The sequence below is a fragment of the Pelodiscus sinensis genome, chromosome 25, assembly GCF_052426305.1.
Source record: "Pelodiscus sinensis isolate ZL-2025 chromosome 25, ASM5242630v1, whole genome shotgun sequence".
Taxonomy (NCBI): Eukaryota; Metazoa; Chordata; order Testudines; family Trionychidae; genus Pelodiscus; species Pelodiscus sinensis.
Genome location: NC_143076.1, coordinates 20,761,024 through 20,786,070, shown reverse-complemented (window position 1 = coordinate 20,786,070; position 25,047 = coordinate 20,761,024). Strand labels below are relative to the sequence as shown.

The 25,047-nt window shown below is 64.2% G+C and overlaps 2 protein-coding genes across 2 annotated transcripts in view; one reads left to right on the top strand and one right to left on the bottom strand.

Moving 5' to 3' along the window:
• The first annotated feature begins 8,338 nt into the window (after window positions 1-8,338).
• Window positions 8,339-24,785, top strand: SCN4B (sodium voltage-gated channel beta subunit 4). Its single transcript, XM_075909331.2, has 5 exons — window positions 8,339-8,508; window positions 12,974-13,137; window positions 14,517-14,739; window positions 15,404-15,533; window positions 16,765-24,785. The coding sequence occupies exons 1-5, from the start codon at window positions 8,475-8,477 to the stop codon at window positions 16,856-16,858; spliced, it is 645 nt and encodes a 214-aa protein (XP_075765446.1). The 5' UTR covers window positions 8,339-8,474; the 3' UTR covers window positions 16,859-24,785.
• The window catches only part of TMPRSS4 (transmembrane serine protease 4), a 23,168-nt gene continuing 21,696 nt past the window's right edge, over window positions 23,576-25,047 (bottom strand). Inside the window, exon 13 of the mRNA XM_075909329.2 lies at window positions 23,576-23,713. Within this exon, the coding sequence (XP_075765444.2) occupies window positions 23,702-23,713 (12 nt within the window). The 3' untranslated portion in view covers window positions 23,576-23,701. The remainder of the gene's footprint in view (window positions 23,714-25,047) is intronic.

The following is a 25,047-nucleotide window of genomic DNA, read 5'->3' as shown; positions in this document are numbered from 1 at the left end:
GAAACGCGAGTCTCTGGCTTGCACGGGCCAGCTGGAGGGAGCCCTTGAGCGCTCTCCCTGCCGTGCTGAGAAGGTGACACCATCCGGACTAGGCCGGCGCCGCGCGGCGTTCCCTGCCGAGACGCGGCTCTTTGCGCCAGACCGTGCGGAACGGGGCCCTGGCGAGATCCGACCCGGTCTCCCCACCCCGGCGCCACTTCCGCAAGGCTGGCAGGGGCCCCGGGCTGCACAGAGGGACCGAAGTGGCGGACACACCCCTGCGGCTGCGTGGCTGCCTGGACGAACGGGGTGTGTGCAGCTCACCGTGCCCGCAGACAGCCGCCCGGCTCTGCAGCGGAGAGGGGGCTTTTGGGCGTGCTCAGAACCTGCCCCAGGCTCAGCCGAACTGGCCGCTGGCGTGTGCCCTCACGTGCGCCGGTGTGAATGGGGGCGGGGCTGGGTGAGCATTGTGCGCGGTGCCAGGAGCCAGCGGCTCCGCCTGATGCGGCCATGCCAGGCGGAAGAGGGGCTCTCTGAGCCGGGGGCCGGCTGCGCTGGCCGGGCGTCTCGGCAGAGACCTGGCCGTGTTGCCGACCATCACAACTGGACAAGGAGTTTCCTTACGGCTGCTGTTTTACTAAGTCTCAGTCCCTGGAGTCCTGGAACTGGGAGAGAATTTCGGGTTCTTGGGGTTACCAGGCCAGTCCCATGGGTGCTGGGTCCTGGCACGTCCCTCTCCACGCTGTAACCGGGAAGGGCGCAGGCCACACACACAGAGGCCAGAGTTGGGGTTGGTCCTGCTTTGGGTGGGGGGCTGGGCTTGGTGACCTCAGAGGTCCCTTCCAGCCTTGGGAGTCTATGAAAAGGAGGCCAAACCTTTGTGACCCCTAGAAAAGAGTCAGTTTGGGGGTGGGGAGAGGTCCAGGCGGGATCCCAGTCCACACACCAGTTCTGCGGTGCCCAAGCAGCTGTCCCTGTGCCCCACACGCCGGCCTCTGCACAGGTTCTATTCCCCACATGCAGGCCCCAGCATGACTCCCACATCCCCTTCCTCTCGGGGTGACAGCTCTGCCTTTGTCCCCCGTCCTCCCTCGCTGCGCCGCTCTCCCGAACAGCTGGCCTCCCAGCGTGCGTTCACAGGCGCCTCCCGCTTCTATTTTAACACTCAGCCATGGATCACACGGCTGCCTAGAGGCACCTGCGCGGCGTCCCGGCTCCTGCCACGGCGCTTGGCTGGGCTATGTAGGGCAGTGGCGGGAACCTTTTCTGGGTCAGGGGCTGCTGACTCACGGAAAAATCAGTCGGGGGCTGCACACAACTGAGAAGTCAACCCCCCCCAACCGAAGCCAACGCGGCCCGCACTGTCTGCGGGGAACAACGCTCCCTCATTCCCTCACGCTCAGAGACGGGGGGCCGGGTGCTCCAGCCCTGAAGGGGAGCAGCTGGGGGGGGGACCCGGAGCATCAGCTGGGCTCCCCAGTGCTGAGGGGGGAGCCGTGAGCCTTGGGGGCCTGATCCAGGCTGAGGCAGGGCTCTGTGTGACGGCGCGTTGGGGGTCCCCCGTCTCCTGCACCCCAAAATGGCACAAACAGACTGCACCAGCCAGTGGAATAGAGGAAGTTTATTGCCTCTCCAGGATACAGCACAGCACAGATGTAGTCTGGTCACAGAGCTGGGCTAGGATGCCTCAGGCCCCCTTGAGATGGGGGAGACTGGGCCCCTAAACTCCAGCCCCTTTCCCTAGGCTGTCTCCTCCATGCTTCCAGCCAGCAACTAACTAACCCTCCTCCAGCCCTGCCCCCCAGCCAGGGCAGCATCCACCTTCCTTTGTTCCTCTCCATGGGGGGTGTCTGGCCCTACTCGTTTGCATAATGACTCATCCTGTTTTGCTGGGTCGTGGTACCCACGGCAGCCAGTGGGGGTTACCCCAGAGCCAGCAGCATAGAAACCAGCCAGGTACCCCCACTACGTCACACTCTGTTCACACTAAAATCTTTAAGTGCAGCCGCGCTGGAGGGAGCCCTCCCCGCGCCAGGGAAGCCACCTCTGCCGGGGAGTCGCAGTCCATGCTGGGGGCCGCCCCCGGGGCTGTGACCTGGTTCGCACTGGGGCCTTAGCCGCCGGCGCGGGAACTCGCTGCGCTTGGCGCGGGTGGGTTTTCACACCCCTCAGCCCAAGGCACCAGGGGAGAGCTAGCCTGGCAAGCCCCCCCCCCGTTCCTCCTCTTGCGCGGATATCCCAGCCTGGCGAAGGTTGAACCGCAGCAGAGGTGTTGAACCGCAGGGCCCGGGGCGCCTGTTCCCCTGGAGACTCTGCACGGAGCTGACCTGGCTGGAGGCCATCCCCTAGCTCTCCCGCTCCTCTGGCCCTCCTCAGGGCAGCCTGGCTGAATTGCCACCCCCAGCTCCTGGGCGTTCTCTCAGCCTTTCCCACCTCCCTGCGGCTCCAGGCAGGGACCCCCGAGCGTTGCAAGACTCCTCCAAGTCAGCTCCCTGCGGCCAACAGCTTTGGTGCTGCTGAGCCAGGCGCTCTCAGCCTGCTCCTGCACCCCGGGCTCAGCCCAGCCCCTCGATCGCTCCTGCTCCGCTCTGAGCCAAGGCCCAGCAGAGCCCTGGCCCTTGGCTGTGCCACAAACTGCAGCAAACAGCCGTTGCGCTACTGCAGGTCTCCTCCCTCCCTCCCCCTCCCTGCTTCCGCTTGCGCCGAGCTGGGGCTCAGAAGGCTCAGAGAGCCTCATTAAGGCATCTCTGGCCGGCTTGCAGCTCTTCCTGCCTTGGCACCCTGTTCCCCGGGGCACGCCCGCCCCTCCCCTCCCCAACCACCTTCCCTGCGCCTACCCGCCGTGCATGCTGCCACTGCCGCCTCCCCAGAGCAGACGGGGGCTCTGCTGGGCCCTCCGTGGTCGCCCCCTCCAGCCTGCAGGGACGGGCCAGCCCCTCAGACTCCCAGCCTGGACCCCAGCCCCGCAGCCTGTCTGCAGCCCCGTCCCGCGCACCTGAGTTCTCGCACGGAAGGGACAAGTCGCACGAGGGGCGGGCCGCCCAGCATTCTGTATTCAGTGAGCTGCTAATGAGCAGAGCCCTGCAAGTCCACAGCTGCCCGCTTGGTCTCCCAGGTATCCGCGGCCATGGGCGTCAATGCGGATACACGTTCCGTATCCAGGCAGGGCTCTCGGGATGAGCCATGGTCTCGCCAAGCTTCCCAATGTGGGCCGGATCCTGCGCAAACTAGCTTAGGAGCCTCTCCGCCCTGGCTCCCGTCCCTGCCAAGTGCCTGGGCATTCAGCCGCTCTCCCTCCCCGCAAGGGCCTGCCTCTGGAGCCAGGAAGTTCGGAGCCCCGCAGCAGCGGTGCCCTGCAGGGGCCTGTGCGATCTAGTGGCCGAGGGGGGACGGGAAGGCCCCTAAATAGCACAACTGCGTTATCAGGGGCCTGCATTATGAAGCGCCTCCCGCTTGGCAGTGGGCGCGGCACGGCAGGGCTACTAGGCGGAGGTGGCTGCTGGACAGAGAGCGTGTTGAGCCAGTTACCCTCCCATCCGCTCCCCAGCAGCCCCCTTGTGTCTCCCGCATGCAGACTGGGCCCGGAGAGCCATTGCTGGTTCCCGACTGGCTCTCCTGCCCCAGCCCAAACTGGAGGAGCTGCATCCCGGTCGGACGCCAGGGAGATGGGCTTTGCTCAGCCTGCCGGCACGGCGTCTCAGGAGGAGAAGAGCTGGGCTTGCAGCAGCCTGGCGCACAGTCCGTGGCGTGGACTCAGGGGACGCAGGCGCTGATCCCGGCTTGCCACCAGCGCTGGCAGGCCTAGGAGGGCAGCTCTGCTGGCAGCCAGTTGGGCTTGAGTTTGGGCCACTGGTTTTCTACTAGAGAACGTCCGAATGGCTTCTCCGCTGGCCAGGCCCCCTGCTCCCGGCGAGGGAGGCCACCAGTGCAGCCCTGGAGGCGCTCAGCACCTTCCACGGTCAGGCATTAGGGCACCGCCTGCCCGCAAGAGCTGGTTTCACTAGACCGAGGCCTTCCCTGCCCAGAGGGTTTAATTCCATGAACCGGCTGTTCCTTTGTCAGTCACTGCCCATGCATGGCCAGTGGTACAGCCGGAAGGGAGCCTCCCTCTGCCCCCTCGGCTGCCTGTGAACCCAGGTGAGTGACTGTCACCCAGCTGCCCTGCCCTGCCCAAGGGGTCAGGCTGGGCCCCCCAGGACTATGACACCCTGTCACATTACTGAGTTGGAGGGAAGCAGCCAGATCGCTGCTGCACCCCTAGGTGGGGGTGTTGGCCCCAGAAATTGGTATGAAAGGGAGCCATGTGGGGTATTGAATGGGAGCTTATTGTTTGTTGATCTTATGTACGCTATTTATGAGTGTATAATGTCTGTGTGTGTAGGTAGGAATCTGTAATCTGTGTGGAAGCTGAATGTTTCTGTGAATGTGGTTAAGCATGGCTATGGACAGGCTGAGTAGCAAAGCCCTGTGGAACAATGGCTCTCAATAGGCTATGGACACACCCAAAGAATGGGGTTTGTCACTTGAGGGCAGCCAGCAGGGAACATAGAGATTGGCCTCTGACCAGGTGACTTGCTGCATACAAGAAGAGGCCAGGAAGGAGATAAAGAGGCCATGTGGTCGAGGCCATTTTGTTCTCAGCTCAGCACTTCATCCCAGAGGCAGCACTGCAGGGATCGAAGAGCCCGGAAGACCTGTGAACCCATCCTGATCGTAGGATGTGCAATAAGAACTTTTAAACCAGCAGCTGCAACATCTCTGCTAGAGCCTGCATCGAGAACTGGGAGATTCGGTGCATGTAACGTACTGTACTTTAATAACCTTACTCTCAGGCTTTTCTTTCTTGTAATAATAAACCTTTAGATATAGATTCTAAAGGATTGGCCCAGCGTGATTTGTGGGCAAGGTCCAGAGGGTAAATTGACCAGGGATCTGTGGCTGGTTTCTTGGAACCGGACAGAACTTGTTCGGGGTAGGTGGGATTGGGTGCTAGGACCCCCCCACCTGTGTATAGGCCCGGGGCCATCTGGGGCACGGATATTGCTGGGGTGTCGAAGGGGTTTTGCTTGGGAGGCTTCAGGCAGGCAGCTGAAGCGCTCTGTGGGACTGGTTTGTGGCCTGTGTGGAAAGGTCACCAGTCAGGGGCTGTAAGAAGCCCCGGATTCGAGCAATTCGCCCTGAGCGGACGCCCTTAGCTGTGCCCAGACACGGCCCGGTCCGTCACACACCTTGTGACGGCGCATTGGGGTTTTCCCGTCTCCTGCACCCCCGTAGTGGCACAGACAGACTCCACCAGCCAGTAGAACAGAGGGTGTTTATTGCTTCTCCAGGACACAGCACAGCACAGATGTCATCTGGTTCCAGGGCAGGCCTAGGATGCCTCAGCCCCCCTTGAGATGGGGGAGCCTGGACCCCTAAATCCCAGCCCCTTTCCCTAGGCTGTCTCCTCCATGCTCCCAGACATAAACTAACCAACTCATTTCCAGCCCTGCCCCCAGCCAGGGCTCCACTCCCCTTCTTCCCATTGTTCCGCTCCCTGGGAGATAACTGGTCAGACAGGTTTGAAGCCCCCTTGCATAATGACTCATCCCCTGCCCTGCTGGGCCGTGCTGCAGCCAGCAGCCAGTGGATGTCACTCACAGCCCACTGCCCAGCATAGCAACCAGCAAGGTACCCCCCGACTACATCACCCCCCCAAATCAGTGGCCACTTTTGAACAGTTTGGCTTCAGTGCGCACATGGGCAGGTGCTGCTCTTACTTCCAGGCATGGGGCCAGATTTGCTACTCAAACGAAGAGCAGTTCCACCCTGACGAATAACTCTCCCTGCAGTCACACAACTGCGCTGCCCTCCACAGGCTCTCTGCACACTCTGCCCTGAGACCCGGCCACCCAGCACGGCGTGTGGGAGCAAAATGGCGTCTCATCGGGAATGCACAGAGGCTTGTAAAAGGTTCCAGTCAGTTGCAGTTGGAGTCGATCTGATTATGCGCCGTGACTGGAGAAAACCCAAGACTCTCTTATGGCAATCACAGCTTTGCCAATACAATTATGTCACTAGTTCCTTAAAACCCACCCACAATCCATTTGTAATTAACGTGACAGGGAACCAGCGCCTGGGATCAGTGCAGGGCCATCTACCAAATTCACGGCCACGAAAGATGCATCCCAGACATGAAATCTGGTCTTTTTGCTCTTCCCTCTAATCCGTAATACAGGTTTCATGGGGGAGAGCAGTGGTTTTTAAACTGGGGGCCTGACCCAAAAGGGAGTTGCAAGGGGACCACAGGAGATTTTATGAGGGTCATGGTGTTGCCCCCCTCACTTCAGCTGATGTCAGAGCTGTGGGCCAGGAACCTGCAGCAGCAGAGCCGTAAAGGTGGCAATACCCCCCCCCCCCCCCCGACAGCTTTATTTGTGCACTGCTGCCTTCAGCACTGGGCAGCCGGACAGCAGCAGCTGCTGAGGGCCCAGCTCTGCAGGCAGAGGTGCAGAAGTAAGGGTGGCAATAGCATACAGGGGGGAAAGCAAGTGCTGGGACTGACCAGTGGGCAGGTCCCTCCTGAGCAAAGTGTGTGTGTGCTGGGGAGAGGGGGGCTGGGCAGAAGGAGGGGGCTGTGGGCCAGATTTTCCCAGCCAGTCCTTCCTGACCTCCCCTGCTGCAGCAGCCAGGATCCCCAGGGCTCCTGCAATAGTGGCAGCCTTGGGCCTTTTTAAATCACCAGGCCCCCCTAGGGCAGCTCCCCCTTTTGCTCCCCCCCATCGGTGGCCCTGCCACTAGGGTCCAGCAGCACCACCTGGCTCTACCAGCGGGGCTGCTGAGGGGTGAGGGTGTGGCTTGGGGGGGGCTGTCTGCCCTGTGACCCGGGTCCCCCTGCACTGGGATGGGAGATTCTCACTGACTCTCCCGAATGTGAATTAACCCGACACCCTGGCTCAGCCTCCCCGGGAGAGACAAAGGGAGGGAGGCGGAGACCAGCACCTGGCTGGGGGGCAGGGCCGGGGAGGGAGGCACTTGCGGTCTGGGAAGCATGGAGAGAAGAGGTTAAGCTGGGGCCTGGGGGAGACAGCCCCTAACCCTGGGGTCTGAGGCATCCTGGCCCTGGCCCCTGGAGCCACATCACGTCTGTGCTGGGCTGGATCCTGGAAAATCGATAAACCCCTTGTGACGTAGTGGGGGTACCTGGCTGGTTTCTATGCTGCTGGCTCTGGGGTAACCCCCCACTGGCTGCCGTGGGTACCAGGACCCAGCAAAACAGGATGAGTCACTATGCAAACCAGTATGGCCAGACACCCCCCATGGAGAGGAACAAAGGAAGGTGGATGCTGCCCTGGCTGGGGGGCAGGGCTGGAAGGGAGTTAGTTAGTTGCTGGCTGGGAGCATGGAGGAGACAGCCTAGGGAAAGGGGCTGGAGTTTAGGGGCCCAGTCTCCCCCATCTCAAGGGGGCCTGAGGCATCCTAGCCCAGCTCTGTGACCAGATTCCATCTGTGCTGTGCTGTATCCTGGAGAGGCAATAAACTTCCTCTATTCCACCGGCTGGTGCAGTCTGTTTGTGCCATTTTGGGGTGCAGGAGATGGGGACCCCCAACGCGCCGTCACAACTGCAACCCAGCACAATCCTCCGTGGGCCAGGACCCTGTCGTGGGACATTCTCAAGCCCTGTGACCATGAACGGACCAGAATTGAGGGTCTGGGTTGTGGGACCCTACAGGCAGAAAGCGAAACATGCCCAGTACTAGTGAGAAGCCTGGAACCCGCCCAGCGCTGAGAAGGGGAGTGTGGTCCAATGGTTACAGCCACGCTCTTTCCCTGCTACAAGCCCTGGGAGGGCTGGTGTGAGAAGAGGGGTGTTAGTTGCTTTGCTCTAGGAGCCCCAGATACTTCGCTGCCGAGGGGACAGAGCAGTGGAAGCGACCCAGCAGTCAAAGTAACTGTCCGGTGTCCCTGCGCTCGCAGCCGGCTGGATTCCACACGCTCAGCTGTGTGCCATAGACCCTGTACGGCTGGTAGCGAAGGAGAGTCTCCTTGAGCGCAGGGGGCAGAGGCCGGGGGGTGTAGCCAGAGGAGGGGAGGCTGCGGGTGCAGTGGAGGGGGGCAGGGTGGGGAAAAGCCGCGCCCTGGGGCTTGGCCGGCTCAGGCGGACTCCCGGGGCGCGGGGGGGCCCTGCCTGCAGCCGGGAGCCCCGCGCCCCCCCCCGGCCCAGCGCGCACTGCAGAGCCCCGCCGCAGCCGCGGCCGCGTAGGGGCTGCAGAGCCGCAAACGCAGCCCCAGTGGCCGGGCCGGGCCCCACCCCCGGGCGGCTCCCTGGCTGCAGCGCCCCGCCTGGCAGCGCGCCCCGCCGCGTCCGCCCCGCCCTGCCCTGCCCTGCCTGCCCGGGCGCCGCGTCCGACCAACTTGCAGCGCCGCGCCGGCCGGATGCGGGAGCCGCTGCGGGGACCTGCCGGCCTGTGGCGCTCCGGAGGCGGCGCAGGAGCCGCGAGGGGCCGGCCCGGGGATGGCGGAGGCTCGGTGGCTGGCGGCTCTGCTGGGTAAGGGCGCAGCGGGACCCGCGGCTCGGAGCCGCCGCTCGCGGGCTGGGTTGGGCTGCGCTGCCCCCGGGCCGGGGGACCCGCTTTTCGGGGCTCCCCCTCCGAGCGCGTCTCCCGCTTCGCGCCCAGCCCGGCCGTGGGAGGCCAGGTGGCTCCAGAGCGAGGGGCTGCGGGGTGCGCTCCCCAGCCGGCTCCGGGAGCCCCCCGGCACGGGGCATGGGGGGCGCCGCCAAGGCGGAGCAGAGCAGACGCGCTGGGTCCGGGCAGGGCTCAGCCCTCGGGGCCTCTCCCACCCGGTTATCCGGTGGCAGCCACGTCCGGCGCTGGAGTCGCTTCTTGGCTCCGGGAGTTTCAGACAGCGCAAGGCCCAGTGCTGGAGTCCTGGGCCAAGGGAGACTGTCAGAGTGGTGGGTGTGGCAGTGCGTGTGGGGTGCGTATGTAGCAGGGTGGGGTGTGTGTGTGTGTGGCGTGGTGGGGTGTTGGGGTGCGTGGGGGGGTGTGGCAGGGTGGGGTGTGTGTGTGTGTGGCGTGGTGGGGTGTTAGGGTGCGTGGGGGGGGTGTGGCAGGGTGGGGTGTGTGTGTGTGGCGTGTTGGGGTGCGTGGGGGGGGGTGTGGCAGGGTGGGGTGTGTGTGTGTGGCGTGTTGGGGTGCGTGGGGGGGGGGGTGTGGCAGGGTGGGGTGTGTGTGTGGCGTGTTGGGGTGCGTGGGGGGGTGTGGCAGGGTGGGGTGTGTGTGTGTGGCGTGTTGGGGTGCGTGGGGGTGTGTGTGGCAGGGTGGGGTGTGTGTGTGTGGCGTGTTGGGGTGCGTGGGGGGGGTGTGTGGCAGGGTGGGGTGTGTGTGTGTGGCGTGTTGGGGTGCGTATGTAGCAGGGTGGGGTGTGTGTGTGTGTGGCGTGGTGGGGTGTTAGGGTGCGTGGGGGGGGTGTGGCAGGGTGGTGTGTGTGTGTGTGGCGTGTTGGGGTGCGTGGGGGTGTGTGTGGCAGGGTGGGGTGTGTGTGTGGCGTGTTGGGGTGCGTGGGGGTGTGTGGCAGGGTGGGGAGTTGGAGTGTTTGTGGCAGGTGGGGTGTTGGGCTGTGTGTGTGTGGTGGTGTGTGTGTGTGGCGGGGGTGGGGTATTGGGGTGTTGGGGTGGGGCGGGGTGTTGGGGTGTGTGGGGCGGGGTGGGATGTTGGGGGGTGTGTGGCGGGGTGGTGAGGTGTGTCTGGCGGTGGGGCGTGTGTGTCTGGAGGCTGGATGCAGGCTGTTGGCCAGGGAGCAATGGCTTAGTGTGGCCAATGCCAACGGCTCAAAAATCTGCGGCTGGGCCCCTCGAATCCACCAGACTTACAAAATACCAAATGTCGGGCTCTCCCTTTGCTGGCTGGTCTCTCAGCCTTTAGGGAGCCTGCAGCCAGGGCTGGAACTTCCTAGTGTTCTGAAGGGAACCCCAGAGCCTCATGTGCTCCCATGAGTCCAAGAGTGCGGCTGTAAGGGGGACATCACAGGTAGCCAGGCTCTCAAATACACAGGGAGGGAGGGAGTGAATTCTGGACTTTGTGCTGTCCCATCTGTCAGGACCTGGCCCTGTGTGGCAGTGCGCCTGTACCTCTCCAGCCCCCGTGCGCCCCGGTCAGTGCGCCTGTACCTCTCCAGCCCCCGTGCGCCCCGGTCAGTGCGCCTGTACCTCTCCAGCCCCCGTGCGCCCCGGTCAGTGCGCCTGTACCTCTCCAGCCCCCGTGCGCCCCGGTCAGTGCGCCTGTACCTCTCCAGCCCCCGTGCGCCCCGGTCAGTGCGCCTGTACCTCTCCAGCCCCCGTGCGCCCCGGTCAGTGCGCCTGTACCTCTCCAGCCCCCGTGCGCCCCGGTCAGTGCGCCTGTACCTCTCCAGCCCCCGTGCGCCCCGGTCAGTGCGCCTGTACCTCTCCAGCCCCCGTGCGCCCCGGTCAGTGCGCCTGTACCTCTCCAGCCCCCGTGCGCCCCGGTCAGAGTGTGTGGCAACGCAGTAGCTGTAACCATTGCTAGAACCCCCTAATCATCGACATTGTTGTTCTCCCTCTGACCAACATCAGGGATGTAGGCTCGACACTGGCGCGAGGAAAGCCCACCGCCAGCAGCCTGCTTTGATTCCCGCTGCTCTCGTGCCGAGCCGGCGGAGCACTTGCCCTTCTGTGCACGATCTCCAAGTGCTTCCCTCCGGGCTGGGGAACCTGATGGCTGGTTTGCGGATGTGCAGTCGGAGGCACTGAGCATAAGCGACTTGCCAAGGTCGCTCCAGGAATAGCCCAGTCACCCTGGCATCCAGGCCTCCGTTCTGCCGGCAGCAATTGCTAGTAGACATGCAGCGGCGGCTCCTTCGGGGTTTTCTCATCTCCGCTCCATCCTTCTCGCTCTGCTGGCGGGGAGTCCAGCTGCTCGCTGCTGCCAGCATTGCAGGGGGGAAATACGGCAGGGGCCCCGGGAAACAACTGTCTTCCATGCAGCTGAGAATAATGACAGGGTTAAAAGTATTTGTCATAGCCTCCTTCCCAGCAGAGGAACGAAATGGAGCTCTGGGGCTCTGCTTGGAGCCACCCAGATCTGAGTCTGGGGGAGGTTCTGTAAAATGCCCTGGCTGCATCGCAGGGCTAGGAGCCAAGACATTCTGTGTGCTTCTTCCGGTGCTGTTTGCTGGCTCCCAGGAGGCCCCTCCGACGGGATTCAGAATTCCCTGTGCCCCCTGCCGGGCTGTTACCCTACTGTGTGCAGGGGCTCCTTCTCAATCGGAGAATCTGAACCCAAGAATTCGAATGAATGTTTGGTACTTAAAACCCGGCACTGGTTAGAAAACTCCCGAGAGGGGCTTCGGGTAGGGCAAGGACAGCACAGGAGCTTGTTGGCTCTCAAGCTAATTTTAAATAAGCCGGAGAAATGAGAGAGGGAGGGGGACTGGGATTTCAAAGGAGCTTGAATTCCAGTGGGATTTAGGTGCCTAATTCCCTTAGGCTTCTTCGAAACTCCCAGCCCAGATAGCCCAAGCGCAGTCTCATTTTAAGAAGGAAAGACTGTCGTCATGATTAGAACCGACGCTCAGCTGTTGTAAGCTGGGTCATCTTGAGTTCTAAGACCAGGCGCTGGCTCCTCGGATCTCCGGAAGGGAATCAGACCCCTTTGTACCTCCGGCAACTCAGCCCTGCTACAAAAAAAGGGGGTGGGGGAAAGAGACACCTCAGTGCAGCTGAGTCATGTGATTCTGCTCTTCGGTGACTGAGGCTGAGGCGCGCTGCATGGTCGGGTTAGCCCGCAAGGCTCTGGGGCGCAGAGGGGCAAGGTCGAGTAAGATCCGCAGCTTCAGCTGTGACAATATGAGGTGGAAGTGCCTTCCCTCGGCGTTCGGCGCTGGGCACGCTGCAGGAAACTGCTTCCCTTACTCCTCGTGGCTCCCGCAGCGCCCCCTCGGCTCGAATTCGCTGTCTTCACTAGGCCCGCTAATTCGAACCCTGGAAGATCGCCGGCGGCAGCTTGGATCTCCGTAGTGTGGCCGTACCCTAGGGAGTAGCACCTGGCTGCGACAGCCAGCGGAGCGCTCCGAGCTGTCTCCGGGGGCTCTCCCAGATGGCCTAACTCCTGTGCCACGGCACGGCCTGGCCTTGTCCCCCGCCCCCCGCTTCCCTGGCAGCCTGCTGAGGTCCCTAGGAAAAGGGCCAAAGCATGACGGTCCCCTGAAGACGGCAAGCTCCAAGTGGCCTGTGCGCAGTTCCCTCTGGTGCCGTGTGGCAGGGGCTGGGAGCAGGAGCCCCCAGCCTGGGAAGGGTGAGCTGGGGGATGGGCCAGATGGGGGCAGGGATAGAAATGCTCTTTCTGCAGCCCTTCTGCAAACCGAGAGAGGCCCCCAGTGGCCACTGAGGGGATCAGCCGTGGGTTGCAGCAGGGCCCCTCTGGCTCCCGTTCCCGGCTGCGCCAGGCCATTCCCCGGGCTGCTGCCTGGGGTGCTGTGGCTGAGCTGGCCTGTGAGCCCGGTGCAGAGAGGGATGGTCACATGAGGGTTGTTCGGAGTCCCTGGAGCAGCCTGGGAATGAGGAGTTAGGGCTCCCGGATCCCAGTCCAGTTCTGCCACGGCTCTGTGGGCCCCCAGGGGCTCTGAGAGTTTGGCGTGCCTGGATTCTGGGGAGGGCCAGCGGGGCTGCCACGTGGGTACCAGGGCGGCCGCGAGGGGCTTGGCCGTGGAAGGCCGGCGCTGGGAGACGCTCCCTTCCCTGTTGACCAGCGACACGGCTGCTGGTCCGGCTCCTCGCAGTCGCCTTTCCCCAGGGCTCAGCCCTGAGGCCCTGTCCTGTGTCCTCTAGGCTGGCAGCCCGGCCTGGCGAGGTAGCGGACTGGCCGTGTGGCCTTGCTGCCAGGTGACTGCGTGGCTGCGTAGCCCTGGGGTGCCCCAGGAGAGGCCGTCCCCGGTGGGGAGCGGGTCTCCGGTGCGGCTGACCTGGTTTCGGTCTCTCTCTCCATCCCCGGGCAGGCTTACAGCTCTTCTCCATGGCAGTCACGCTGGAGGTGTCGGTCGGGAAAACCCCGGTGGTGACGGCCCTGAACAACACAAAAGTGCAGCTGTCCTGCATCTTCACCACCTGCATGGGGTTCGAGGACCTTGTCTTCACTTGGTACTACAACAGCACTGAAATGGTGCGTGGGCTCTGACGGCCAGCCCTTGGGGGGGGGGGGGTTCCACTCGGCTTGGCCCCAGACAAGTCCCCAAACCCATTTCCTGGCCCTCGCCTGCAGCCGTGTCTGTGAGCTTCGGAAGCAGTGGCGAGGCCGGCGGGGCCATGGGTTAAACACTCCCCTTGGGCTCAACCGTGTCCCGTTTCACGCCGCGCTTGGAGCGAAGCCCAGTGAATTTTCCAGCTCCACAGGCCCCTTCTCGTGCTCACCCTGACGCCCAAGAGCCAGGGGCTCCGAGCAGGGCCACCTTCTCCCCCGCTTGCCAGAGTGAGGTAGGGCTTCTGCCGGCCAGCCCGGCTGCCCTGCCCCTCCAGCCTGGGCCAGCACGAAGCTGCCCTCTGGCCGCGTGTGCCTGGGCCGGTGCTCTTGCTGCTGGTTGCAGCCCCCGGATTCCTAGGGTGGAAAGTGGATTCCGGCCGATGCAGCCACCTGGCAAGTGAGACCGGCCTGCTGCTTCCCGGGTAGCCTGTGGCCTGTCCTGCCCTTATTTGCCCCATTCAGCTGCTTTCCCCTTTCGGGAGGGGGCAGAGATAAGGGAGGAGAAGGTTCCGGGGCCCAGCAGGAGCTGAACAAAGTTGTCATTTCACGTGACCCTGGCTTAACTAGGAGAGGAGCCATCCCCCACCCCCGCCTTTGGCCCTGTGCAGTTGGGGAGGGCCCGGGGCTGGAGAGCCAGGAAGGGGAGGGTGCATGGAGCACAGTTCTGTTCTGCCTCCGCTCTGCTCATTCCCTGGGGGTCCCTGTGGCTGGCTGCTGCGCTCACTGGGGCGCCCTAGGAGACCGCTTGGGGTGGGGAGGGGCGTGCTGGGGGGAGTAACTGGCTTTGGGAGCCCGGGGCAAAAGCCAGGCATTTGGGTTCTCCCCCGGCTGGAGGAGACAAAACCCTGGGGAAGCAAAGGGGGGTCCCAAGAGAGTTTTGTCCACTTGTAGTGGGGCCAGAGCTCCATCTGCATGGCACTGGCACTGGCACAGCTGGCTTGTCCCTGGCGTGGGCGCGCGGCTGCCGATTATCATGAAGATGGGCCCCAGGCAGGGTGCCCTGTACGCCGGGCGCTTGTGATTCCAGTGCTGCCCAGCTGAGTAGCAGAGCACCCACAGCTAGGTCTGGTTCTGCAGGTGGTGCACGTTCACACGTACTTCAGTGCACATAAAAAAGTTATTCTGCACATGGCTGGAAAAGATTAGAGGGAACATTGGCCCCAGCCCTCAGCCTGTGCCCTGCCACCCTGGGCTGTGTCTGATGCAGCCGGCAGAGCTCTCTGGGGCTTGTTGAGCGTGCAGGCTGGCCAGGCTGGTCGCTTGCTCAGTGTCCTGGTGCACTCCCCCGCCCACCCCTGCAGATCTATCGCGGGAAGATCAAGAACAAGGCATCCGAGCCGAAGATTGTATATAGTGACCCTCGGGTCCAGCTAATCGGCACGACCACTGGGAAGGAAAACAACATCTCCATCTCCATGTTCGTGGACTTCAGCGATGCCGGGAAGTACACCTGCCACGTCAGGAACCCCAAGGAGAAGGGCGCGGAGCACAACGCCACCATCACCCTCAGGGTGGTCCCCGAGAGTGAGTGTCTGCCCCGGGGAGCCCTCTGGGCCGGGACTCGGCTCCTGAGCTCAGTCGGGTTTCCAGGGGCACAGGAGAGTGGAGTCTGCTCCCAACACTTGTAGTCTGGCATGGCGGACTGGGCACATGCTGCCCGCCTCAGAACGGAGTCCCCGGAGAGCCGTCTGTTCAGGAGAGGACCTGGGCTGGGGGGACTTTCCACTGACCCCCCCGAGAAGGCGGCCGACCTCTCAGAGTGGGCCCTGGCTTGTAGCTCCCTGGATTTGTTTTGGGCCTCTCCCACTGAGCACCCCTGAGACCTACAGTCCCCCGAGGCAAGGAGAGCTGGCATAAAGGCAGGGGCCTTGCCACAGGCCGGTAGCCACGGGTGCCAGCAGGGCGTCCACTCGCCAAGCTCCCTCCGTGGCTGGCAGTCAAGCGGAGCCACGGGCCGTGCTATGGAGGGAGGTCTGGCAGCAGCAGGGACAGTGAGGCCGGTGGGTGTTCGAGATGAGGTGGAGGATGCGGAGGGGCCCTGCAGCTGCGGGGTGGCCGAGGCTTTGGGGTCCGACGAGTAGGCGCCATCTCTGGGGGCTGCCCCCCGGCTCAGGACCAGAGGCACCGTGCGGGTGGGACTCTCCCGCCCGGCTGCCCCTCACCACTCCTCTGGGCCTCTCTCCTGCAGTGGTGCCCGTGGACAACACCCTGACGCTCATCATCCTGGCCGTGGTGGGCGGGGTCGTCGGCCTCCTCATCCTTATCCTGGTCATCAAGAAAATCGTCCTGCTCGTCCTCAAAAGGTCCCAGGGCAAGAAGTGAGTATGGGGGGGGTCCCTTCTCTCAGCCCCGCTGCGCCGGGGTGGGGGTGGCGCCGTGCGGACCGTGGGCAGGGATGTTGGTGCTCTCCCGGGCCCGCCTCCCCAGCCTAGACACCGGGGCTGCGTCACGGCCAGGGGGGGCAGGTGGCAGCGTGGGCCAGCGAACGGTCCTGGCCTGGAAAGCGGCCCACGCTGAGCGGTGTTCCCAGCTCTGCCCGTAGCTGGCCTGCACAGCCCTGCCTGGGCCCCCGCCCCCCAGCTGTGCCGGCATCCACGAAGGCCTGTCCGTGCAGGGCTGTCCCGGTGGCCTGCCCTGCCCAGTCCTCAGTCAGTGCCCAACGCTCAGGCCTTGCCCTGCTTCCTCGGGAGGCCGCGGCCCAGGCTTGTAGCCCGGAGCCCTCTGCCCAGCAAGGGAAGGGCCCGGCTCTTGGGCCGTGCGGGCCAGGAGCTCCTGGGCTCTGCCGCCTGCTTCCTCTCTGCCCTGGCCTGTGCCGCGCGCCCTGCCGCCTGCAGCGATGGCAGCAGGAGGAGCTGGGTGCTCGTGCTGGCGAAGTGTCTGGTGCCTGGACGTCCCTCCCTCCCCGGCTCCCCTCGCTCTGAGAGCGTCACCGCCGGGGCCCGGTCGCTGCGGGTGGGGCGGGGCGGGTGCCGGGGCCTGGTCGCTGCGGGCGGGGCGGGGCGGCGGGTGCCGGGGCCTGGTCGCTGCGGGCGGGGCGGGGCGGCGGGTGCCGGGGCCTGGTCGCTGCGGGCGGGGCGGGGCGGCGGGTGCCGGGGCCCGGTCGCTGCGGGTGGGGCGGGGCGGCGGGTGCCGGGGCCTGGTCGCTGCGGGCGGGGTGGGGGCGGGTGCCGGGGCCTGGTCGCTGCGGGCGGGGCTGGGCGGGGGTGCCGGGGCCTGGTCGCTGCGGGTGGGGCGCGGGGCCGGGGCGGCGCTGCGGGCGGGGCTGGGCGGCGGGTGCCGGGGCCTGGTCGCTGCGGGGGGGCTGGGCGGCGGGTGCCGGGGCCTGGTCGCTGCGGGCGGGGCGGGGCGGCGGGTGCCGGGGCCTGGTCGCTGCGGGCGGGGCGGTGGGTGCCGGGGCCCGGTCGCTGCAGGCGGGGCGGGGCGGGGCGCTGCCGGGGCCCGGGGCGGGGTGGGGCGGGGCGGTGGGTGCCGGGGCCCGGTCGCTGCAGGCGGGGCGGGGCGGGGCGGCGGGTGCCGGCCCCGTGCTGCAGGTGCCCTTCTCTGTCCTAGGAAGGAGTGCCTCGTGAGCTCCTCGGGGGTCGACAACACCGAGAACGGCCTGGCGGGCTCCAGGGCGGACCGGAAAGCGCCCCCAAAGGCCTGACGCAAGCGCAGCAACGCTCTGCTGGCGGGGGTTGGGGGGTCTCTTTGCTTTTGAACCCAGCCATGCTCAGGGCAGCGCTGTGCTCCGCTCTCGCCGTGCCTCAGCCGCGCCGGGGAAGGGAGCTGGCCAGCCCCTTTCTCTCGGGGAGGCAGGGCCGGGGTGGGTCTCCTTGCGCTGCAGTGTGGGCTGGGCCGGGGGGTTGGGTGCGGCGTGTGCCCGAGAGCGGCAAGCTCGTCACCGGGGACCGGGCGTGAGGGCGCCGAGCCAGACCGCTGCCCTGGGAGCGGGGAGGGAGGCAGGGAGCACGTCCCCTGCTTGGCTCCCGGGGAGCTCGGCATTGGGTGGGGGCCATGCACCATGCAGAGGGCAGCCGGCTCCTGGAGCAGAGCCCTCTGGGGGCCAGGCTGCTTGGGACACTGCCAGGAGAGAGCCTGAGAGTGGGGCTGGGTCCAGGCGGAAGAGGGCTCTGCTGCCAAGCCCCCCTCTGAAGCAAACCACGGGGGCCCCTTTGCCACGCCGGGCGTTCGTCCCTCGCCCTGGCTGGGTAGGGGGAGCAGCCGGGGCTGCGGCTGACCTGGCAGCTCCCTCCCCTTCCAGCTCCAGTGCCCCTGCGTCAGTCCGGGCTGGGGCAGCTCTGTGGCCGCGCAGGGTGCAGGAGCAATGGGAGCTCGGCCCCCCTGCCTGCCCTTCGTCGCTCCACTCACCCGGCTTGCGGGCATGGCTCTTGTTTGGCTCTGGACTGTGCCGTGTCCCGCTGCCAGCAGTGCCACACGGGGTGGGGGAGGGTGCAGGGCGGCTGGGACTCTGGGCTGTGATTCCTGTTCTCTCCCTTCTGGAGGGTCTTTGGGACTCAGCCAAGACGCCGTGGTGATGGGCGCATGCCTGGGAAGAGGCAGCTGGGCTGACAAGCTTCACATTTCTGACTGTCCTGGGGCAGAGGAAATGTGAGCAAGACAGAAGCTGCAGGAATGGCCCCCGGCTCTAGCGAGTTCGGTGTCCAGGGCCGGCTGTGCTTTTACCCTCCCTCCGCTCCCGGCCCCTCGGCAGCAAGTCAGTGGGAAAGAGGGCAGCTCCTGGGCCAGGCCGTGCGCCGCTCTCTGCCTCCTGTTATGTGGGCCCAGCCGAGGCAGAGTGTGCCCTGGGTGTCCCTGTGGCTGTGTCTGATGGACAGGCTGGCCACGAGGAGGCTGTCACCGGTCCTGCGGCTGTACCGCTCCCTGGCACTGCTGCTCCCTCCGGAGCACTGGGGCATGGTGTGGGACTGCCAGGTCGGCCTCTCTTCCTGTGCTCAGGCCAGGCAGAGCAGCCTGGAGCATGCTCCATCACTCTGTCCCGGAGCCAGCTGTGTCTAAGGTACCTTCAGCTGCTTCCCCTGTCCTGGGGCGCGCACCAGGCTGGCGTTCTCGGGAGAAGTGGCTGTAGCGTTTTCCATCGGTTCCAGGGTTACTCTTTTTTTTAAAGCTTGGCACTTAGGGTAATAGACATGGAAGACGCTGGCTTATCAAGGCTTTAATTAGTTATGCAAATCACGTATCTGATGGGCTTAAAGGGGAAACAACTCATTCAGTTTCCCTTTCGCTGCAGAAAGAGCGGGGAGTTCCTTTCACTCTGCCGGGAGGGAGTACAGCCGTGTGGCTCGCGGGCTTGGATTCAGGGTGCTTGGGTTCTTTTCCTGGCTCTGTGCCTCAGTTTCCCCGCCTTTAAAATGAGCATAACAATACTGAGCTACCTCACAGGGGATGTTGTGAGGCCTCCTTAGTATGATTTGTAAGGTGCTTTGCGGCGCTTGGAGGAGCAGTGTCAGGAGGAGGAGCCCCGGGAAGGCTGGTTAGGGTGATGTTCAAAGGGACACCGTCAGTCTCTCCCTGGACACTTCCACTTTCTCTTGGTGCCGCTGGCGAGGCCCGAGAGCCCTTTTCATTGCGCTGGGGTTCTGCGCCCCCTGGTTCTCTGCCGTGGGCTGGCGCCCTGGCTCGTGCTCTGGTCCGACGGCAGAGCTCCCTGGGAGCTCCATGCATGCAGCCCTCTCCCCCCAGCAGCCCACTGGGCCCACAGAGAGAGCAGGCGGGTGCTCAGGGAGAGCTTCGGAGGCGTGGGTGCCGCGGCGCCGGGTGGTCGTATAAGCGACAGGAGGGGGAGCAGACACTGAGGTGGGTGGGACTTAAACCCTTGAGTGCGCGGGGAAATCCGCCTGTAAACGCAGGAGACTGCCCCCCCGGGCATGCGTCTCAAGGCGCTAGAGCTGCGAATGGGCTTCGAACTGTATCCAGCCTGAAATAATCCGTTGACTGTGGCCCTTTATGGGCAGCGTGTCACAAGCCAGCTGCTTCATTTCTGGGGCGGGCTGTATCTGTGTGTGTGAATGGGCCAAGGACCGAAACTGGGCCCTTCTCCCCAGCCCCTTCGCTGTGAGGATCGGAGGCGGGGCGGCTTTTCGGGACTGGGGACCGGCTTTGCTGCTCTGTCAGCGAGTGGGAGCCTGCTCTGGATGAGCGGTGCAAGAACCTTGCACTGCATGGGTGTGTTCTGGAGTTAGCGTATGGACCAGCCTGATCCGGCTGCCTCAGCGGCTGGCCAGAGCAGTGTGTGTGTGTGTGTGTGGGGGGGGGGGGGACGTGCCAGTTCATTTGCAGACAGGAGTACGATGGCAATTTGACTCTGGTAGCGATCGACAGGGAGCCCCGCCTGCCTGCTTGTAACCGTGCTCAAGTCTGCCCATGGAGGGACTGTTGGAAGAGGGGGAAGCCCCCAAAGCACCGGGTGCTGGTGCGGTTGTGACTGTGCTTTTCACCAGGGCAGTTTGCAAGGGTTTTTCCGGCCCCTTGTCTACTCACGGAGCTCCTCAGGATGCAGGGCAATGGGGATACGCTCTGAAAGGTTTGACAGTGTTGGCCACTGGTTAGAGTAGGCAGGTAGGCCTGCTGGGTTCTGTTTGCTGCTCTGCTGCTGTGTGTCTGTGGGCAGCCCGGGGAAATCTCTGTGCTTCAGTTTCCCTGTCTGTGAAATGGGCTGACAGCACTGACCTGCCTCGGGGGTTGCTTGTCACGTGCGCTCGGCTCCTTGGACAAAAGGGGCTGCGCAAATGCAAAGTCCGGTTCGCGGGTCATCGTCGCTCATGATGTTTTAGACCAAAAGACGCAAAAATCTTCCCTTGCCCCGTGAGATCCCCAGTCCAGCCTCTGTGCAGCACTTCCACGCCCACGGCGCTGCGGAGAGGGTGGGTTAGAATGATTGTTAGCTGTCATGAGCCGTTAGTCTTTTCTAGAAGTGGTGTTGGGGATGTCCCACCTACCACGCGACATGCAATGCTCTTCTGTGCACGGCCCACTCCTCCGGCTTGCCTAGAGACCGCGTAACAATCCCTTTGAGACCCTTAGGGGCCTGTACACGTCTGGATTTATAGATATACTGCACAATGGGCATGCAGCGAGGGCTCCGCCAGCTTGGAAAATCCACTAGTTCCCGAGCTGTTCCCCCGCTTTAAAACGGGGTGTCCCCCAGCACCTTGTCCCGTGAGGGGCAGGGAGGGGACTGTACATTATGCGCACACACATGTATATGTGTACATACAGACACAGTACATAGTTGTAAATACTGAATGTATAGGGACACTGTCCGATGCCTTTCCAAACACTTTGCACTATAGAGTTTTATTTAGCTTTGCCTTGAATGAAATAAAAGTTTATGTTTAGTAGAGAAACTCCCTCGCCTGGGTCCTTTCTGCCCTTGCCGTGGGGCCTGGCCGTTGGTGTGCGGCGTGGGCACGGAGCTGGAGGAGCACGCGCAGGCACGAGAGCCTCCTGTGCTGAGCGGAGAAGCCCAGGCCCGAGACAGCGTCTGCCAGAGTGTGGCCGTCCGTGGGCATCTGTCCCACCCCGGTCACTGGTCTGCGGCGGGAGCCCTAGGCCGGGCTGTGGGTGAGTGCGTGGTACAGCCGCTGCCGGGATGGCTGGAGTCGCTTGGTTGGGGGGTGGCAGAGCCGAGTGTCACGCTCATCGTTAGGTGCATCGACGGGGTGAACCCTGTTCTCTGCCGAGCAGCGCGGCCCCCGTGCTCTGCTCTCCCTGGGCTCAGCCGCGCCCTGGCACCGGGGGGAGCGGGCTGCAGGGAGAGCTGAGCCGCCTAGAAAGCCCTGCACTCCGGCTGCCTTCCTCTGAGCCCGGGGGCCGCGCCCCACCAAGACCCGCCCACCTTTCACGCACCCCCGGTAAAAACGGGAACCTCTGGCGGGCGCCGGGGGACTGGCGGAGCCTGGCGCCTCAGCAGGTTCCGCCGCGGGCTCGGGGGTGGCTGCAGGCTGAGCTGCCCTCAGGCTGTGGCAGGAAGATCTTGGGGCCCGACCCACAGCGCACGGGGGACGCTATTGAAGGGCCCCGAGGGGGATTCTGCCTTTGAAACCCTCCTCTCTTGCTCTCTTCCCCTCCCCCTCCAGGCCAGGCGTGGCTCCCGAAGAAAATGGCAGCCACTCTGGAGAAGATGCTACCCACGGGGCGGGGCGGGGCTATTGCCTGGCGGGGCACAAAACGTCCCGGTGCCAAAAGGCCGCGTGCCAGGCTCGCAGGCCGGCCTGTGCCGCTGAGTCCCAGAGAGCTGCTGCAGGCCCAGTTCCCTGGCTGGCACCAGGCAGCTCCAGTGCTAGCTGAGCCCCGGGCTGGAGAGCGCATGGGGCTGGGGGGGGGCAGGGGGCAAGCAGTTCTACCAGGCCTGGCAGCGAAGGCTGCTGGGTTCTGTCCCCGCCACTGGGCCTGGCTGTGGCGCTGGGTAGCAGTCAGAGCAGGGAACGGCGGCTGGCTTTCCCGACTGGCATCGTCTCTCGGACTGAGCCGCCGATCGACGGATCTGGGCCGCCTGGGGGGACCCCCCGACCCTGCACCCCCATCGGCAGCAAGACGTGACTCTGCCAGCTGTAGAACGGGGGTTTATTGCTTCTCAGAGGCACAGCACGGCCCGGGTTCGACGTGGGCATAGGGGTCAGGGCGGGCAGCCTCCAACCCCTTGGGGTGGGGTCCACAGGCCCCTCAACCCCCAGCAGTCGGCTCAGTCTGTCCTCGTGTTTTCCAAAACTGCTCCTCAAAAACCACAGAACACCCATCCCCCCGGGTAGCCACCCCCTTCTCATGGTTAGGGGAGAAACCTTTGCTGGGCATTGTCTGGGGCGGGGGCGACCAGCACTGGGCAGTGCTTACAGCCAGAGGCCAGCAGGGGTCACCCCAGCACACATGGCAGCCAGTGCATGCCCACCAGCGTGGGCCCAGGGCCACTGGAGTAGGCAGCCCCCTCACTAGTCACACCTGTACACACGGAGACCTGCGGCTTTGCGTTGCTCCAGGAAAGAGCGTGGGTCCCCCGGGCGCTCCACGGGGCCCTACTGGGAGACCTGCACTCAGGCTTCCTGGGGCCTGGCCCTTCCTTCCTCAGCGGGTGGCCAAAGGCCAGGCTGCTCCGAGGGGCTCCAGAGAGCCCTTTCCCGGGGCTTGGGCGGAGGGTTTTGCCGGGCGGTGGGGCAGACATGCAGAGCCCTTGGGGGCTGGGTGGGCAAGGTTGCCTTTGTCTGCAGCAGGGGCATGGGATGCTTGCTGGTTTCTACTAGTGCGAATGGTGGATTCTCTGTCATTCGACCTCCTGGGCTGGGGTCAGGAACTCGGAGGCAGTGAGTCTAGGACAGGAGTGGGGCTGAGGTGCTGCAGCCTGCAGGAAATCAGACCCGCTGGTCACGATGGGCCCCTCTGCCCTTACAGTCTGAGTCAGTGAGGCCTCCCTTTTGGCTTCCCCTTGCGCTCCTGAGCCATGGCTGTGAACCCTGGTGTCCGACTGCTCTTACTCCTGGCTAGGGTTGCCAGGTGTCCGGTATTCACCCGGTCAGTCTGATATTTTTGCCTCCTGTCTGGTAAAAAATTCAGAAAATACCAGATGCCTAAGATGTCCCATATTTTCTAATTTTTTTCCTTGGCCAGGAGGCAAAAATGCCGGGCACCTGGCAACCCTACAGACACTCAGTGCCCGCCCTCCCTCCCAGACCCCATGCTTACCTGGTTCCGCACGGCTGCCCGCACAAAATGGCTGCTGGCAAAAAGATCAAGGGGAAGCAATGACTCCCCTGGGTCTTAGTGCTCAACCTATCCCCAGTTTCTATCCCTGCACTCACTCTTAAAGGGGACATGCTGTTTTAATTTTTTATTTTATTTTATTTTTGTTTAAGTCTTGGAGTGGAGTCCTTTTTTTTTTTGCTCAACAACTTTGGTCTTCAACAGAATTTTTTCCTAGTGTTTTTTTTTGGGGGGGGGGGGGGAAGGGTTCAGTATTTTTGTTTCAACCATCTGGCAACCCTGCTCCTGGCTCATGTTACAGCCGGTTCTCCCCCAGCAAAGCCTGCAGGCCCGCCTCTGACAGAACACCCATTGTACACCCAAGAGGTGCAGGGGGGTCGGGCTCACCGGGGCTGGATGGCCCCGAAGCCTGGTGCTGTGGGGCTCGGGGGCTGCATCCCACCTGCTTGTGCAAAGAACGGCCGGTGCATCCTGTCGCAAGGGCCTCCCCTTCCGGAGAACCCGTTCCCGAGCCAAGCCAGGCCAGGCGGCAAGGGACAGGCTGGCTCGTTCCATCAGCAGTGCCACAGGATGGCTGCATGGCCTCGGGCGGCTGCAGAGAGCAGGCCCCATCCGCTCTGGGGGTGGCGCCGAGCCAGGTGGGTTCCTGGTTCCAGCTGAGTCCTGTCGCTGCCCGGCCGTCGGAGCAGGGATCCGGGGGCAGGGGCGGCACGTTGGTCTCCCAGCAGCTCAGAACCCAAGGCAGGGCTGGGGGGTTCACACCGGCTGGCAACGGGGAGCTGCCGTGGGCGACGTCTCAGAGCTCGGACTGGGAGGGGAAGCAGACAAGCAATTAAAACCGGCATCACAGACACGGGAGTAAATGTTGGACCAGGTTCTAGGCTCGGATGCCCACTCAGCTCCCAAAGCACAGCCAGGCTGGGGTGGAACAGGCCCTGGCCCTCCTCCGTCCCCTGCAGCCCCCTCTAGTGCTGGCAGGGACAGTCCCCCACAGGCCGGGTCCCTCTGGGGCAGGTGCTGCCAGGGGCCAGAGCCTGGGCAACCAACCTCTGGACGTGCATCCCCCTGCACCACCTGCGCTGGCCTCTCCATGGGCGTTTGCCCACTTAGTCTCCTCCAGGGGAGGAGCAGCACCCCACTCCTCCAGCTGTGCCGGGGCCGGTTGATTACCTAGCGGGGGGCCACTCTGCAGCGCTCCCGGCCTGCGGCCAAGCGCCCCAGGGACACTCGTTTTACGGAGGGCGCAGCCTAGGAGCAGTTCTGATTCGCTCAGCCCCAGCAGCGCTGCGTGAGATTTTCTGGGAACCCGACGGCAGGAGGCCCGAGTCAGGCCTGTCTCCGTAGCTCTGCTGCTGTGCGGTGCAGGCTGGCTCCCCACTGCCTGCGTGCCAGCCGTGGGCGCAATAGGGCTGTGCTGCGGGCGGGCACCGCGAGGCAGGGGGCAGGCTGGCGGGTGCTTGTGCCCTGGCCATGCCGTGTGTTGCAGTAACAGTGCGGGGAGGCCCCAGGGCCTGGCCTCTGGCTCACAGCCGAGGGGTGCCGCCCCTGTCCCCCCAGCCCTGGAGCAGGGACGACCCCATCAGGGGATGCCTGGAGCAGCAGGTTTCAGCGGCAGGACACTCACAGGGTTACCAGATGGGTTTCGAAAAAATCCCAAAGCGTCAGGGGGTAGCTGAGTTGGTCTGTTGCAGACAAAAACAACCGATGGTCTGGTAGCGCTTTATAGACTAACCACACGTAGAAGGGACCATGAGCTTTCGGGCATCCGAAGAAGTGGGCTGTGCCCACGAAAGCTCGTGATCCCACCATGTTTTGTTAGTCTACAAAGTGCTACCAAAAATACTGGACACACATCATCTCAGAACGGGGAGTGGTGGCCACGAGAGGAGCGGGGCTGGTCGGGAGGGGAGCGGGGGGAGCGGGATTGATCCGGGGGGAACACCGGCCGGTGGGGAGCGGGGCTGGCCAGGAGGGGTTCAGGGGGAGTGGGGCTGGCTGGGGAGGAGTGTGGGGAGGAGGAACCAGCCGGCGGGGAGCGGGGCTGGATGGGAGGGGGTCAGTGGGAGTGGGGTGGCTGGGGGGGAGTGTGGGGAGAAGGAACCAGCCGGCGGGGAGCGGGGCTGGCTGGGAAGGGTCAGTGGG